Genomic DNA, 17,918 nt, shown 5'->3' with positions numbered 1-17,918 from the left:
AATACAGGTACACTCCCGGGGACCGCTTGTAAATACTGATATACTCCTGGGGGCCGCTTGCAAATACTGACACACTCCCGGGGACCCGCTGTAAATACTGACACACTCCCGGGGACCCCCTGTAAATACTGACACACTCCCGGGGACCCGCTGTAAATACTGACACACTCCCGGGGATCCCCTGTAAATACTGACACACTCCCGGGGATCCCCTGTAAATACTGTCACAGTCCCGGGACCCCGTGTAGATACTGACACATTCCCGGAAACCCTGTCAAACCAGTTGGGCAATTCATGAGTGGTACTCTGCGATTGACCCTGAATTACTGGGTACTGACTCCCCCTTCACATCTGACGAAGTGACCCTCCTTTGCCACACGTACCTGTGGAGCACTGAGCAATGGGGCTGAGCGGTTCTGCCTCCTCGTAGGAGTCGTCCGGGTGAAGCTCGTCAAGGTGGGCAGGGGCGGGGGAAGTGGCCACCTGTGCCTGTGAGGAGAAAGACGGAGTTAAAGGACCACCTTTGAAGTGTGGGTGAGCTCGGAGCAGGGGTAAGCCTTGCTGCATCGGCTGTCAGTGCTGCGAGGGACAAAGACCCCTTAGGCTGGGTTTCTGGCTTTGATGATTTCGGGGTGGTAAAGTTTGCGCCTGTTGGGGTAAAAAGACTTCTCTTCCTCAAGCTAGACTTCCTGATATAAGGAATCGACACCCGCCCGCTCGTTTAGCGACCACGGAATCAATCAGACGAAACCTCGGTTAACCGGTTTTTATTCGAACATGCTCGGGAAGGTTCTGATGAACACTTCCCCGATCTAAGTGGTTTTCCCCCACCTGTCCATCTCCCATCACACGTCACCCTCCCGCATTGTGTTATTCAATGGCGTACCTTTGCCTCAGTTCCTCATGACGTGTTGATTAACGTTGTTTTCCAGGGTGGTACCTCCTTATCCCTCTCCCAAGAACTCTCGCCAAAACTAACAGTCACTATGTTCCTAAACATTTGAGCCCTTGTTCTGTCCTGAATGAGTGTTGTAAGGTTAATCCAACGGATGGTTCATCACCCATCAGGCTTCGCTGCTTCCCTCTTCTTAACCCAATGTAAGCGAGTGTATGAGCGTGCTTTACATACATAAACGAGTTTTACTGAATCAGTCAATATTACAATCCATACCGTAAGACAAAAGAACTCCTGATTCCTCAGAATCTCCTAATATTGATAAGCCCTCTTAATCTGGACCATGTTACGTGTCAGATCAATTCACTACCTTAAGTATCTCCATTCATGACCGTCGGTCTGTCTCCACTCTAGTGACCGTTTTTTTATCCCCTTACAGCGCTGGGAACAGTTTGCGCCTCAGTCAGTAACACTGGGCAGCTGGGCCCTGAGTCAGGGGACGCAGCGCTAAGGGAGGTGTTGTACCCCTCTCTCTCTCGAGGCGTTAGGATGGAAAACTCCCGAGCTAAAGAGCCGAGCTGGGAGCGCTCCCAGAGATGCCTGGGGGAGAAGAAAAAAACCTGAAAAAAAACTCCACAAAAACATTCCCAATACATTGCCCAACATAAATTGCAAACATAATTAAAAGAAAAAAGATGATCACACTTACCATCAGACTACATTACTCACCTCCCCGCTGTCGGGATGGTTGGCCCGCCCTGATTTCCCGGGCGGTCACTGCGGGGCGCGCTGCGGGGCGTATGGGTCGGGCAGGAGTCAAAACTCGTGCCAGTGTCGCAACCGGGGGGGGGGGGGGCGCACACCGGGCACAGCTATTCCGGGCGGTGCTGCTCTGCGCCCCCGCTAAACCGGACTCGAGGATCGCCGCGGGGCGCTGGAGACTGACCGCCCAGAGCTCCGGGGTGAAACACCGAGCGCAAAGGAGCGGAAAATCCGTCACCATGTGTTGGGGTCAGTGGCCTCCCATCTCAGGCCCCCTCCCTCCACTGGTGTGTGATCCTGGAATAAACTCATTTTAAGTCGCAGCGCATTCTGCAACATGACTTTCACCAGTGATAAATCCGACTGCATCACTCACAGTGTCTCACACATTTCCCCAATTTTCAAAGTAGAGCACTGTAATGTATTTGCTTCATGGGTTCTTTGCTTGAGAATTCATAGCAACACATTGCTATTAAGAACTAGTTGGTTTATTAACAAAGGTTTAACAATCACACTATACATTACCAATTCATCCACTAGGCTCACAACTGCATACCTCATCGTGGAGGACCTAGACCCAACTGACTGGGGTGTTATTCAGTCTTGTGAACATCACGTGACTGGCTAACCCACTCACAATGTAACAGCTCTACAACTATTTTGTTGTAATCTGTAAAACATAATCATTAAATCAAGTGCCCCCTTGTTTTTTTCTGAGGGCACCAGAAACACAAATTATACAAGTGCCCCCTGGCTAAAAGTGGGGGGCACTAAAACCGGCAAATTAAACAAATTAGAACCTTTAGACATTAACGGTTCTAATTAAAATTTGGTTGCCGGGGTGATGATGCACTCCAGTCCCTCCGGTGCCCACGTCTCGCGGAAGGCCGCGAGTGTACCGGTGGACACCGCGTGCTCCATCTCCAGGGACACCCTGGCCCGGATGTAACCGCGGAAGAGAGGCAGGCAGTCGAGCCGAACGACCCCTCGACCGTCCGCTGCCTGGACCGGCTGATGGCACCCTTGGCCCTGCCCAGGAGCAGTCCTACAAGGAGGCCTTCCGACCTGCCCGCTCCCCTCCGCACAGGATGCCCAAAGATCAGGAGTGTGGGACTGAAGCGCAACCAGAATTTTGAGGAGCAGCCCCTTCAAATTCAACAGCTCTACAAACCTGTGGGCATACTCACAGGTGCATACATTACAAGTGCCAGCTAATTTAATCCCTGATTAATGTTTCCCAATCTTCCTCCCTCGCTCGGCTGAGACTGAGATAGAAAGGGAAGGGGGAACTGCCCTCTGGATCCTGGACAACACGAGACTAAAGGTCAGCAGACTTGTTTTAGTCCTAATCTGCCACCAAGTTCCCCATGGATTGTGAGACAACCCAAAATTGCCCTCAGACGTAACGTGAGTTTGCTAGTCCCATAAAAACATCCAAATTATTAACAGGAAGGGCATTGGCCCCATTTAGCACACTCCCATCTCCCTGCCTCCTCACCCCAATCCATTCCCCCTCCTCAAATTTATCTTTAAACATATTCCATAACGTTTGCTGCTAACTTACTCGTCAAAACTACCGCACTTGTGACACCCCTCCCCGAAAACCTTCCCACCGCCCCCTGGCCAAACCTTCTCGCTTTTAACAATTGTTCGAACCCTGCAATATAAATTTGATTTCCAACTTGCTAGGAAAGGCCAGTGTTGCCGCAATGATGGAGAGAGGAGGAAGTGAATCCGTCACCCAGGGACAGTGAGGTTGTTCTGTTTGGAACAAAGCTACGAAATCAACCTCAGCCATTCAATGAGATCATGGTTGATCTTCTACCTCAACTCCACTTCCCTGCACTATCCCCATATCCCTCAATTCCCTTAATATCCAAAAATCTATCGATCCCAGTCTTGAATATATTCAAAGACTGAGCCTCCACAGCCCTTTGGGGTAGAGAATTCCAAAAATTTCCACCCTCTGAGTGAAGAAGTTTCTCCTCATCTCAGTCCTAAATGGCCGACCACTTATTCTAAATATGTGACCCCTGGTTCTAGATTCCTCAGCCAGAGGAAACATCCTCCCTGCATGTACCCTGTCAAACCCTGTAAGAATTTTGTATGTTTCAATGAGATCACCTCTCATTCTTCTAAACTCTAGAGAATATAGGCCTAGTCTACTCAATCTCTCCTCATAGGTCAATCCCCCCATCCCAGGAATCAGTCTGGTGAACCTTTGTTGCACTCCCTCTATGGCACGTATATCCTTCTGATAGAGAATTCAAACAGGCTGCATTTAGACAGACTGTGAAAATTCACAGACAACAAGTCAGAGATGCTACGTGAGTGGTAGCATGTTGCATTAACTCATCAATCAACTTGACATTTTAGGACCTTGGGTAGCGAGCCAATTAAAAGGTTAAAAGACTAGTAATTGAGCCAATAAGGTCAAAGAAGGCGAGTTCTTTTCTGTAAATTAAACCCAGTATAAATACAGCCATTTTGACCATGTGGTCCCAGTAAGACAAAGGAACTGGCAATCAGCCAGCGCCAGCAGCTTGTTGCTCTCTGCCAAGATTAAAAAGTTAAAACTACCATCGGCGTTTGTATTTCATTGGAAATTAAGAGATCTAACAATTTTGGCGTCACGAACAGGATCGCTGAGGAAAGAAACTGAATTTTGGACATCGGACCTACATATTGAGGTAAGGACACCTCTTTTTAAAAAGTCCTCGGTCAAAAGTATAAATTTGCCTCTCCTTCTACGCGATTCCGAAAGCCTCCGGTTTGCGAACCCTCCGGTTGGTAGTCGGCTCGAGGTCCCATAGACGTCTAAACTTTGGCGGTGTGTTAGCTAATTAATCACCGACCTATTGATCGGCTAGAAAGCCTAAGACTCGAGACCCCAGTAAAGAACTCAGTATTATGGCAGCAGGAGATAAGAGCAAAGAATTGCCTATAACTGTTAAAGGTGGGCAGGCACCACCTGAAGTTTCGCTAGATTTAATTCTCGAACAGTTGAAAGAATACATCGAGCAACAATTCAACTTATCTAAAACCTGTATTAAGATCGAACAAAAGTACGGAACCTCCAAAGGACAATGGTCCTTGGACGAGATTAAAAGGGTCTGGGGAAAAACGACCCGTATGAAAAATAAAGAGCGAACTAGATGGTCCCTAGCGGTTATGGGCCAGATCCGAAATCGGAATTAAATTATAATGCGTTCCCAACATGATCGAGAACTGACCAGTACAAAGGACCAATTGCAAGCAGTTTGTGCGCAGCTGCGACAGAAAAAGCTTGAACTTGAAAAGCTGGAAGCGGAAGTTAAAGATCTTAAAGGTGAAATTAAAGAATGGAAAAAATCATTAGATCAAGAGACAGTAATAGGAAAAGGGAAATGTATTGATCAATTCCCAGGGTACCCATGTTTGGATAAATTAAAAGCGCAAACCCGAAGACACGACCGAGGAATAGATACGGTTTCTGAATCCTCCGACAATACAGGGTCGGAGGATGATGAAGAATTAGGGGTGCGCTTTGCCCCGTTTAAAAAAAGACGAGTTGTAGTCAAATCAGAAGAGACTGCGGATGAGGGCGGAACCAAAAAAACAAAGAGAAGGGTGTATGCAGAATACTTAGTTCATGATCCGGCAGGCCCAGAGAAAATTAATAAATGGTCCAAGGAATTGCCCAATCCAAAGAAAGGGGGAGTAAAAACGTGGGACCAATTGGACCGCTTAAGAAATATATATCAACTTCATCCCTGGGACGGAGTGCAAATTTTGACCATAATGGTGCCAAAAACACAGGGAAGAAAATTGCACGACAAGGTAGATGAAGCTTTGGGGCAGAATGAGCAAGAATTAGACGCAGGATGGGAGGCGATTAAACACTGGCTGCAAGCCTTCAGTCCAGCTAAGACAGACTGGGGAAAAATTGCAGCCTGCCAACAGAAAGGAAGAGAGGAGGTCCTGGAGTATGACGAGCGGTTTAGAGGCACATGGCTAGAACATTCGGGTATGAATAATACGGATGAGGAAATGGATGAACAAGTGTTTGGACCCCTGAAAGCAGCTTTCGTGGCAGGTCTAAAGCCAGAACTGTCCAACATGCTTAAGGTAGTGTTACCGGACTGGGAAGGTAGAGGAACTACCTTTGCAGCATTGGTGGATCGATGTAACCAATTAGATCGGGATATGGGAGCTAAAGTCCGAGCTGTACAGGCTGTGGAATGGAAATCCCAGGATTCCAATAAACAGTTATTCGGAAAATTACCCGGAAAATTTCATTATTGTGGGAAAGAAGGTCACTGGGCCAAGACGTGCAGGGCAAAACAGAAAGGTCGTGGCTGGGGAAGAGGACGCAGCCAGGGATACAATTCAGCCAACAAGCCAGGCTTGTCACAAGATAACGACCTCATAGAAGCATTTAAGCGACTGACAATACAACAACAGGAGTTACTTGGGATAGCAAAAAACGATTAGAGCCCACCCTGGCCCCCCTCCTTTCACTAATACAACAGAGGGGAGATGGGCTATATATAACTGTGAGGGTGGGCGATAAGGATGTGCCCTGTCTTTTAGACACAGGGGCGGAATTAACATGCTTACCGCTATACATTTTGCCGTTGGATGGTAGGGCACGTGCAGCCTATGGAGTTGGGGGCCATAAAATGGAAATTAAAAGGACAACACCGGTATTTATAGGGCTGGGTCCACATGAACTAACCACGCCGGTCTGGATAGGCCCAGTAGATCAACCCCTTTTGGGAATGGACGTTCTAATCCAAGTAGATTCATTGTTGCATTTCGAGGATGGTCGGGTGACATGGTCAATTAGAACTTTGAAGAAAGAAGAATTGAAGGAACACCCGATATGGGCTAAAGATAAGAACGATTGTGGCCTACTCCAGATGGAGCCTGCGTCATTTACCGGGACCAAGCCTCCATGCACTAAACAGTATCCCATCAGTCCAACTGCCATCGCGGGAATCTTACCGGTTATTCAGCAATTGGAGAAACAAGGGGTGCTTATAAAAACGCATAGCTCCTCCAATAGCCCCGTGTGGCCGGTACAGGAATCTAATGAGACTTGGCGTTTGACTGTCGATTATAGGAAAGCTAACCAGTGTATTGATCAAAAATCTCCTTTGGTCGCAGATCCCTCCACCATTTTTAATGCCCTCAAACCGGAACATAAATATTTCTCGGTTATAAATATGGCCAACGGATTTTGGTCGGTGCCTCTGGCACCGGAGGTTCGACAGTGGTTTGCTTTCACTGTCCAAGGACAACGGTATACTTGGACTCGGTTACCGCAGGGTTTCCAAAACAGCCCTACGGTATTCCACATGGCTTTACAAAGCCATTTGCGAGAATTACCTCCCCTGTCATCCACAGTCATCCAATATGTAGACGATATCCTGCTAGCTTCAAACACGGAAGAACAGCATGAACAAGATTTACGAGCTTTGCTGGACCACCTTCGGCTGAAAGGACATAAAGCCAGCATCGACAAAGCACAAATATCCCAAGAAGAGGTTGTATACCTGGGACAAAAGGTTTCACAAGGAAAGAGAGAACTTACCCAGGATAGAACTGCAGCCATTCGGGCTGCTAAAAAACCCACCACTATTCAGGAACTAAGGTCTTTTTTGGGATTGTGTAACTTTAACAGAAATTGGATTGACTCCTTCACACAGCTTGCTCAGCCATTGAATGATATTTTAAAGGGGAAACGTGCCTCTAAAGAAGCCATCACCCTCACTAAAGAACAGCAAGAGGCCTTCATGAGTTTGAAAAAGGCTTTGTGTTCGGCACCGGCTCTGGGAATCCCCGACAGTGGTAAGCCATTTACCCTGTTTGTTCATGAGAAAGAAGGATATATGACAGCTATACTGACACAAGAACATGGGGATCGGCAAAGACCTATTGGCTATTATTCGGCAAAACTGGATGCGGTAGCCCTCGGATGGGGAAGTTGCCTAAGGGCCATGGAAGCTACATGTCGAGCGGTAATGACCACTGCGGGTCTAGTCCTCGACCAAAAGCTGATTGTCAAGTGTCCCCACACCGTACACACTTTGGTGTCTATGAATAGAATGTCTCAGGTGACAGCAGCAAGATGGACCCACTGGACAGCAGTTTTGGAAGCTCCTAATCTCCATATCGTCCGGGCCAGCCCGGTTAATCCCGCAACTATGCTCCCGATGTCAGAATTGAGGGAGCAAGAGGGGGGAGAATGTGAAGAGCATGACTGCGTGGAGATTTTAAAAGAAACAGAAGAAGCAGCCTTAGCAGCAGAGGAGCCTCTGCACAACCCAGACCTCATCCTGTTTACAGATGGTTCCTCCTTTGTTGACAATGGTACCAGAAAAGCAGGATGGGCAGTTACAACCTTATATGAGGTAGTGGCAAAAGGATGTTTACCCTCAGGAACGTCAGCACAACAGGCCGAGTTACGGGCCCTGTCAGAAGCATGTCGAATAGCAGAAGGACAGACAGCTAATGTCTACACAGATTCGCGTTATGCTTTTGGAGTCGCTCACGACTTTGGTATGTTATGGCGGAAAAGAGGATTCCTCACTGCTGCTGGTACACCTATCCGAAATGGAAAAGAAGTCCGAGACTTACTGGAGGCCATACAATTACCTCAGGAAGTGTCCATCCTGAAGTGTAAGGCCCATACCAAGGAAAATACCACAGAAGCACAGGGAAATGCCCTAGCCGACCAGGCAGCTAAAGATGCCGCCTCACAGGGCGTTCCTCCAGAAGAACCAACACAGATGTGCAGATTGAAAGCACTCAAGACTCTGACACGAGACCTTCAAACAATGCAAGGCGAGTGCTCCCGAGAGGAAAAATAGACATGGATTGAGGCAGGAATTAAGCTATGCGAAGATGGTGTCTGGAGACAAAGAGTTACCGACAAGCCAGTCGCGCCACAAGCACTTATGCCTTTTTTAGCCCAACAGATCCACTTGTGGGGACACTTGGCCTCACAACAGATGACGGCACGGTTCCAGAAAAGCTGGTGGGGTCGGGGATTTAAAAAACATGCCCAGCTGGTAACAGACCGCTGTGTGGTCTGCCAGAACAATAATTCTGGACCCATCACAGTAATGCCCCAACTGAGGCCCCCTGCCCCTGTCGGACCATTCCAGCATCTGCAGGTTGATTATATATCTCTTCCTTCATGCCAAGGATACACTAACATTCTTGTCATGGTCGACAGATTCTCTAGATGGGTAGAAGCTGTCCCAACTAAAAGATCCACAGCCAATCACACTGCAAAGGTCTTGTGTAAGGATTACATTCCCCGATGGGGAGTCCCGAGTAGCATTGACTCAGATCAGGGAACACACTTCACAGGTGCTGTCTGCCAAGAAGTCTGTAGGTTACTGAACATTACGTGGGATTTACACTGTCCTTATCATCCACAATCATCAGGACAAGTAGAGTGAATGAATTGAACTCTGAAACAACAGCTTGCCAAATATCACCAAGAAAGAACACCATGGCCCCTGGCACTACCAATAGTGCTATGTAGCATTAGGGCAACCCCGAACAGAACTACAGGTCGAAGCCCATTTGAAATTATAACAGGAAGACCCATGTCGCTGCCAGGAACTATTGATTTACAGAAAGCTGATGTTCACTTAATGAGTGACACTTTGTTATCATACTGTCAGAACTTAACCAATGCTATTAGTTCTGTTTCCCGACAGGTATCGGCAGCTTGGGGTAATCCACCCGAAGGAGGACACGACATCATCCCGGGAGTCTGGGTGTATGTGAAAAAGTTGCATAAAGAACCTTTGGGTGCCAAGTGGGAGGGACCTTATCAAGTGTTATTGACCACCCAGGCAGCTGTTAAAGTCCAAGGAAAGAAAGCCTGGATCCACGCTTCACACGTTAAACGAGCACCCGTAACTAAAGCTGAAATCTAATAAGGACAATTACTTTTTGCGAAAATGTATAAATTTACTGTATTATTGATTGTAAGTATTCTAGGCATAGGCCTACTTCTTACTAGCCGACCTTCTGCACCAAAGGGAAATAGTAGGGTAGCAAGGGAATTGCATGTAAATACCTTTTTATATATGACATACATTTATGCCAAACAAGGTAACATTTCTAGTTGTTGGGTGTGTGCGCATATTCCTATTCACTCAAAGGGAGGGATTCCCTTGAGGCCAGTTCCCTTGAATATCTCGGAAATGGCTGAGTGGATAATTAATCAAAACAAAACAGGCAATGTGTTTCAGAATACGGAAAACTGGGCACGTAAATGGAAGTCAGCAGGTTACAATCTGACTACCTTTGAAGGGGGATACCAACCGTGCTACAATAATTCCACGGCCCCCATTTTTTGTTATCACTAATACAACGGGAATAGGAAGACCGGGGGAATCGGTCTGTCTGATTAGAAACATCAAAGGAGGCCAAAATATGGGGTATAGTAACTGCTCCCGGAATTATAATATAATCAAGCCACGGAACCGTCCAAACTGGGCCGATGTGGGAGTTTTTAACGTAACGGGGATTCTGAATAAAACAGATGGAAAAGCCTGGACAGGCCCCGGAGTGTTGCTGATAAAGAAACAGCTAACATTCATTGCCTATAATGGCACCTATTGGGTGTGTGGCCACAAGGCCTACCCTTGGCTGCCCCAGAATTGGACGGGATCCTGCTATTTAGCCTACATTGTGCCTTATATGTATCATATAAAGTCACTGTCGGAACATTTACACCGTCCTAAGAGAGCTATCACAGAAACAGAGAGGTTCTTTGCCATTCTGATCCCCGGGTATGGGACCGCCAAACTGGCAAGGGAATCCATTAACATGGCATCCGTTGTGGAATGAGTAGCCAATGATCAATGCAGGAATGGTAGCAATCCGCACAGTAGCCCGACAGAATAGACTGGCCCTTGATTACGTCCTGGCTGAAAAGGGAGGTACTTGCGCCCTACTCGGAACTGAGTGTTGCACATATATCCCAGATAGCTCCGAAGAAATTACCCACTTAGAGGAGCATATCCAAAAGGAGGTAGAAAAACTTAAGCAACCCCCATCATTCACTTAGTGGAGCCACTGAATGGCTAGGTTCAATAGGAACTTCATTGGTGGAAGGTTTAATTCTATTTGTTGTAATTGTTTTACTTTTATATTGTTTGTTTATGTTGATTAAATGTTGTTGCGACCAGGCGGCTGTAGCTGCTGTCCCGCAGGTGAGACACCTTGCAGGTCCCAGCAGACCGTCTGTACGTGGCACAGGAGTATGTTATGCTTAAGGGAAGGTTGTTTACTGGTTGAACTTAGATATTGATTTGGATTAAATTGGAATAAGGTTAATTAACCTACTAAAACCAGACTTACATTGTGGCCACGATGGAACTCGGGTTGGTGTACATTTGTGTGGAAGCGACTAGTCCGGACATGTGGCGAAACACATCAACAAATTTCAGAAGGAAACTCTATTAACATGTATGAAATTATTTTGTAGAATGTTTAACCAGTGATACCTGATGTTTTATGATTCAGTTTGTGAAAGAATCAAAGGGGGGATTGATAGGTTAGACAGACTGTGAAAATTCACAGACAACAAGTCAGAGATGCTGCGTGAGTGGTAGCATGTTGCATTAACTCTTCAATCAACTTGACATTTTAGGACCTTGGGTAGCGAGCCAATTAAAAGGTTAAAAGACTAGTAATTGAGCCAATAAGGTCAAAGAAGGCGAGTTCTTTTCTGTAAATTGAACCTGGTATAAATACAGCCATTTTGACCATGTGGTCCCAGTAAGACAAAGGAACTGGCAATCAGCCAGCAGCTTGTTGCACTCTGCCAAGATTAAAAAGTTAAAACTACCATCGGAGTTCGTATTTCATTGGAAATTAAGAGATCTAACACTTCCTTAAGTAAGGAGACCAGAACTGTACACAATACTCCAGGTGTGGTCTCACCAGGGCCCTGTATAATTGCAGAAGAGGTGAGGACCCAGGGGCAGCACGGACCAGCCCACACTGCGATATGTATGCGCACTCGGTCTGTGCAGTACAGCAGATCTCCTGGTTCAACCCTTGCCACTGGACCAAGGCCTATCTCTGTCAAGTCCGTGTGGTGGCTGGTGTGCAACGGTCACCACACGGTAAAAAAATCCACGCACAGGCATCTTCCACTCCTTCAATTGGAGTTCAGGTCTGGAACATCGGGTCCTTCATCGAAACACCTGTGAACTTGTGGAAGCAAGTCACCCTCGTTCGAGGGACTGCCTCTGATGAGATGATACAATTGCAGGAAGACATCTTTACTCTGATACTCAAATCCTCTTATAATAAAGGCCAACATACCATTTGCTTTCTGAATTGCTTGCTGCATCAAGCACGCTGTTGCTCGGACAATGCAATAGCTGGCCGCGCTGCAGATATCAAACCATTACAGGGGAAATACCAAACATCAAAGGGAATAATTATAGAGAGTGAGTTACGTGGAGAGAATCACTAGTAGGGAAAACAGAGTGCTTGATGCTGCCCCTGGGACTGAATGAAAAAAAGATTTATCCTTCTCACTGTCAGCTATGGGCACAGAAGACAATGAAGCAGTCAGCAGGAAGGAACTGGCTCGGTTAGAGGAGAAAGAGAAAAAGTCCCAAAGCACCTCACAGCCAATGAAGTACTTTTTATATTGTACTCACTCTTGTAGTGTAGGAGATGCAGCACCCAATTTGCGCACAGCAAGCTCCCACAAACATAAATGGCTAAATGACCAGATTATATGTTTCAGTGATGCTGATTGAGGTATGAATATTGGCCCAGGAGTACGCCCTTGCTCTCCTTCCAATCGTGCCATCAGCTTTTTTACACTGACCCGAGAGGGCAGATGTTTAACGCCTCATTTGAAGGACGGCATCTCCAACAGTGCATCGCTCCCTCAGTACTGACCCTCCGATAGTGCATCGCTCCCTCAGTACTGACCCTCCGATAGTGCATCGCTCCCTCAGTACTGATCCTCCGATAGTGCAGCGCTCCCTCAGTACTGACCCTCCGACAGTGCAGCGCTCCCTCAGTACTGTCCCTCCAACAGTGCAGCGCTCCCTCAGTACTGATCCTCCGATAGTGCAGCGCTCCCTCAGTACTGTCCCTCCAACAGTGCATCGCTCCCTCAGTACTGATCCTCCGACAGTGCATCGCTCCCTCAGTACTGATCCTCCGATAGTGCAGCGCTCCCTCAGTACTGACCCTCCAACAGTGCATCGCTCCCTCAGTACTGACCCTCCGATAGTGCAGCGCTCCCTCAGTACTGACCCTCCAACAGTGCATCGCTCCCTCAGTACTGACCCTCCGATAGTGCAGCGCTCCCTCAGTACTGACCCTCCAACAGTGCATCGCTCCCTCAGTACTGACCCTCCAACAGTGCATCGCTCCCTCAGTACTGATCCTCCGATAGTGCAGCGCTCCCTCAGTACTGATCCTCCGATAGTGCATCGCTCCCTCAGTACTGATCCTCCGACAGTGCAGCGCTCCCTCAGTACTGATCCTCCGATAGTGCATCGCTCCCTCAGTACTGATCCTCCGATAGTGCAGCGCTCCCTCAGTACTGTCCCTCCAACAGTGCATCGCTCCCTCAGTACTGATCCTCCGATAGTGCATCGCTCCCTCAGTACTGATCCTCCGATAGTGCAGCGCTCCCTCAGTACTGACCCTCCGACAGTGCAGCGCTCCCTCAGTACTGTCCCTCCAACAGTGCAGCGCTCCCTCAGTACTGACCCTCCGACAGTGCAGCGCTCCCTCAGTACTGTCCCTCCAACAGTGCATCGCTCCCTCAGTACTGACCCTCCGACAGTGCAGCGCTCCCTCAGTACTGTCCCTCCAACAGTGCATCGCTCCCTCAGTACTGATCCTCCGATAGTGCAGCGCTCCCTCAGTACTGATCCTCCGATAGTGCAGCGCTCCCTCAGTACTGACCCTCCGACAGTGCAGCGCTCCCTCAGTACTGTCCCTCCAACAGTGCATCGCTCCCTCAGTACTGACCCTCCAACAGTGCAGCGCTCCCTCAGTACTGACCCTCCGACAGTGCAGCGCTCCCTCTGTACTGTCCCTCCAGCAGTGCAGCGCTCCCTCAGTACTGACCCTCCAACAGTGCAGCGCTCCCTCAGTACTGCCCCTCCAACAGTGCAGCACTCCCTCAGTACTGCCCCTCCAACAGTGCAGCACTCCCTCAGTACTGTCCCTCCAACAGTGCAGCACTCCCTCAGTACTGTCCCTCCGGTAGTGCAGCACTCCCTCAGTACTGTCCCTCCAACAGTGCAGCACTCCCTCAGTACAGAGGAGGATTAAGAAAAAAAGGACACTTATGTCATGTACCAACGGCTAAATACTATCGAATCTTTAGAGGAATACAGAAAGTTAAGAGGCAAAATTAAAAAGGATATTAGGAATGCTAAGAGAGAGCACAAGAAATTCTTGGCCAGTAAAATTAAGGAAAACTCTAAGATGTTCTATAAATATATTAAGAATAAGAGGGTAACTAAAGAAAGGGTAGGGCCTATTAGAGGGTAATCTTTATGTGGAGGCAGAAGATGTTGTTAGGGTTCTTAACGAATACTTTGCATCTGTTTTCACAAAGGAAAGAGGCAATGCAGATACTGCTATCGAGGAGGAGTGTGATATTCTGGATGAAATAAATATAGTGAGAGAGGAAGTATTAAGGGGTTGAGCAGCTTGAAAGTAGATAAGTCCCCAGGCCTGTATGAAATGCATCCCAGGCTGTTGAGCGAAGTAAAAGAGGAAATAGCAGAGGCCTTGATCATCATTGGATCTGGGCATGGTGCCAGAGGATTGGAGGACTGCTAATGTAGTCATCATCATAAGTAGTCCCTTGGAATCGAGGAAGACTTGCTTCCACTCCTGAAGTGACTTCTTTGGTGGCTGAACAGTCCAATACGAGAGCCACAGACTCTGTCACAGGTGGGACAGATAGTCGTTGAGGGAAGGGGTGGGTGGGACTGGTTTGTCGCACGGTCTTTCTGCTGTCTGCGTTTGATTTCTGCATGCTCTCGACGTTGAGACTCGAGGTGCTCAGCGCCCTCTCAGATGCACTTCCTCCATTTAGGGGCGGTCTTGGGCCTGGGACTCCCAGGTGCAAGTGGGGATGTTGAACTTTATCAGGGAGGCTTTGAGGGTGTACTTGTAGTGTTTCCGCTGCACACCTTTGGTTTGTTTGTAGTACTCTTGTTTAAGAAGGGAGAAAGGGATAGGCTGAGTAATTACAGGCCAGTCAGCCTAACCTCAGTGGTGGGAAAATTATTGGAAAAAATCCTGAGACAGGATAAATCTACATTTGGAAAGGCAAGGATTAATTAGGGACAGTCAGCACGGATTTGTTAAAGGAAGATTGTGTTTGACTAACCTGATTGAATTTTTTGAGGAGGTAACTAAGAGGGTCGATGAGGGTAGTGTGTACGATGTAGTGTATATGGACTTTAGCAAGGCTTTTGATAAGGTCTCACATGGTAGACTGGTCACGAAGGTTAAAGCCCATGGGATACAGGGCAAAGTGGCAAGTTGGATCCAAAATTGGCTTGGAGGTAGGAAGCAAAGGGTAATGATTGATGGATGTTTGTGACTGGAAGGATGTTTCCAGTGGGGTTCCGCAGGGCTCAGTACTGGGTCCCTTGATTTTTGTGGTATATATCAACGATTTAGATTTGAATATAGGGAGTATGATTAAGAAGTTTGCAGATGACACTAAAATTGGCCGTGTGGTTGATAATGAAGAGGAAAGTCATGGGCTGCAGGAGGATATCAATCTACTGGTCAGGTGGGCAGAGCAGTGGCAAGTGGAATTTAATTCAGAAAAGTGCGAGGTGATGCACTAAGGGAGGGCTAATAAGGAAAGGGTATACACATTAAGCGGTAGGCCACTTAATAGTGTAGATGAACAAAGGGACCTTGGAGTGCTTGTTCATAGATCCCTGAAAGTAGCAGGCCAGGTGGAGAAGGTGGTTAAGAAGGCATACGGAATGCTTGCCTTTATTGGCTGAGGCATAGAATATAAGAGCAGGGAGGTTATGCTTAAATTGTATAAATGCTTTGGTTAGGCCACAGCTGGAGTATTGCGTGCAGTTCTTGTCGCCGTATTATAGGAAGGACGTGATTTCACTAGAGAGGGTGCAGAGCAGATGCTGCCTGGAATGGATAATCTTGGTTATGAGGACAGATTGGATAGGTTTGTTCTCATTGGAACAGAGGAGATTGAGAGGAGACCTCATTGAGGTGTACAAAATATTGAGGGGCCTGGATATAGTGGATAGTAATGATCTATTTCCATTGGTGGAGGAGTCTATTACGAGGGGGCATAGTTTTAAGGTTGTTGGTGGAAGGTTTAGAGGGGATTTGAGGGGGAGGCTTCTTTACGCAGACGGTTGTGGAGATCTGGAACTTGCTGCCTGGAAGAGTGGTGGATGCAGAAACCCTCACCACTTTTGAGAGATGGTTGGATGGGCACTTAAAGTGCAGTAACCTGCAGGATGACAGACCGAGAGCTGGTAATTGGGATTAGACTGGATGACCTTCTATTGGACGGCGCAGATATAATGGTAAGTACTGCAGGGAATCGAACACGGCCAGGGTGATCTCCTGGACTAGTTTCGATCGCCTGGATGGGTCGGAGAGGAATTTTTCCAGATTTTTTCTCTCTAAATTGGCCTGGGTTTTTATCTGGTTTTTGCCTCTCCCAGGAGATCACATGGCTCCAGTTGGGGTGGAGTGTAGAATGTTTCAGTATAAGGGGTGTCGCAGTTGTGTGAGGCGGACTGTTTGGGCTGGGTGCTCTTTGCCTTTCCGTCTTTGTTCATGGGTTTATGTGTAACCTTTAGGGCTGCTGACCAAGGGCCATGCGGCTCTTTGTTGGCCGGCGCGGACACGATGGGCCTCCTTCTGCGCTGTAAATTTCTATGTTTCTACTGCCCCTCCGACAGTGCGGTGCTCCCTCAGTACTGCCCCTCCGACAGTGCAGCACCCTCTCAGTACTGCCCCTCCGACAGTGCAGCGCTCCCTCAGTACTGGCCCTCCGACAGTGCGGCACTCCCTCAGTACTGCCCCTCTGACAGTGCGGTGCTCCCTCAGTACTGCCCCTCCGACAGTGCGGCGTTCCCTCAGTACTGCCCCTCCGACAGTGCGGTGCTCCCTCAGTACTGCCCTTCCGACAGTGCGGCGTTCCCTCAGTACTGCCCCTCCGACAGTGCGGTGCTCCCTCAGTACTGCCCTTCCGACAGTGCGGCGTTCCCTCAGTACTGCCCCTCCGACAGTGCGGCGTTCCCTCAGTACTGCCCCTCCGACAGTGCGGTGCTCCCTCAGTACTGCCCTTCCGACAGTGCGGCGTTCCCTCAGTACTGCCCCTCCGACAGTGCGGCACTCCCTCAGTACTGCCCCTCCGACAGTGCAGCGCTCCCTCAGTACTGCCCCTCCGACAGTGCAGCGCTCCCTCAGTACTGCCCCTCCGACAGTGCGGTGCTCCCTCAGTACTGCCCTTCCGACAGTGCAGCATTCCCTCAGTACTGCCCCTCTGACAGTGCGGTGCTCCCTCAGTACTGCCCCTCCAACAGTGCAGCGCTCCCTCAGAACTGCACTGGGAGTGTCAGCCTTAATTTTGCGCTCAAGCCTCTGGAGTAGGACTTGAACCCACGAGCTTCTGACCCGGAAGCGAGGGCGCTGCCCACTGAACCACAGAGAGAGAGAGAGAGAGCAAAGCAAGGCAGAAAGACGGACTTCATTTTGTTTTTCTCTCTGTTTAGCCATGCTGGCGGGGGAAGGAGCCAGGGTTAGCGCCCAGCTAATGTCAGAGAGGGTAATGGGTCCAGGGTCCCTGTTTCCAATCCCACAGGGCCGGGGGATGTAGGCCACGCGGAGCACCAACCCCAGCCAAATGTCCGTGGCCACTGCGACAGCGGCGATGGTCTGGGAAGTTGCAGCACACCAAGTTTCAGCTCGGTATCGCCGCGTTCCCACCAGGCAGGAGGCCTGGACATTCCACCATGTGAGGCCTCACTCTGAGGCTCCACTCCAATAATCGTCGCAATCTGCTCCTGACCACAAAGCAGCCGGGCTGTGGAATGCTGCTGACTGACTCTGTCAACACCAGTTCCTGTATGATCAGCTTCTGATAGCACAAACGGCCTTTGATATTTCCCCTGTGCATGTGGGTGTTCCTTGTCTTGCTACAATTTGCCAGACATGAATTATTACTGATTTCCTGCCACTGACGGTATCA

General features: G+C 48.6%; 1 protein-coding gene across 7 annotated transcripts in view; it reads right to left on the bottom strand.

Moving 5' to 3' along the window:
* Nucleotides 1-17,918, bottom strand: part of LOC139235084 (actin filament-associated protein 1-like 2) — a 109,883-nt gene that overhangs the window by 42,720 nt on the left and 49,245 nt on the right. For all 7 annotated transcript variants that reach the window (XM_070866232.1, XM_070866229.1, XM_070866225.1 and 4 more), the window contains one exon: nt 384-489. In XM_070866232.1, coding sequence (XP_070722333.1) covers nt 384-489 — 106 coding nt within the window. The remainder of the gene's footprint in view (nt 1-383; nt 490-17,918) is intronic.

The sequence above is a fragment of the Pristiophorus japonicus genome, chromosome 22, assembly GCF_044704955.1.
Source record: "Pristiophorus japonicus isolate sPriJap1 chromosome 22, sPriJap1.hap1, whole genome shotgun sequence".
NCBI lineage: Eukaryota > Metazoa > Chordata > Chondrichthyes > Pristiophoridae > Pristiophorus > Pristiophorus japonicus.
Note: the sequence above shows the minus strand (reverse complement) of the source record. Positions and strands in the feature narration are given on the sequence as shown.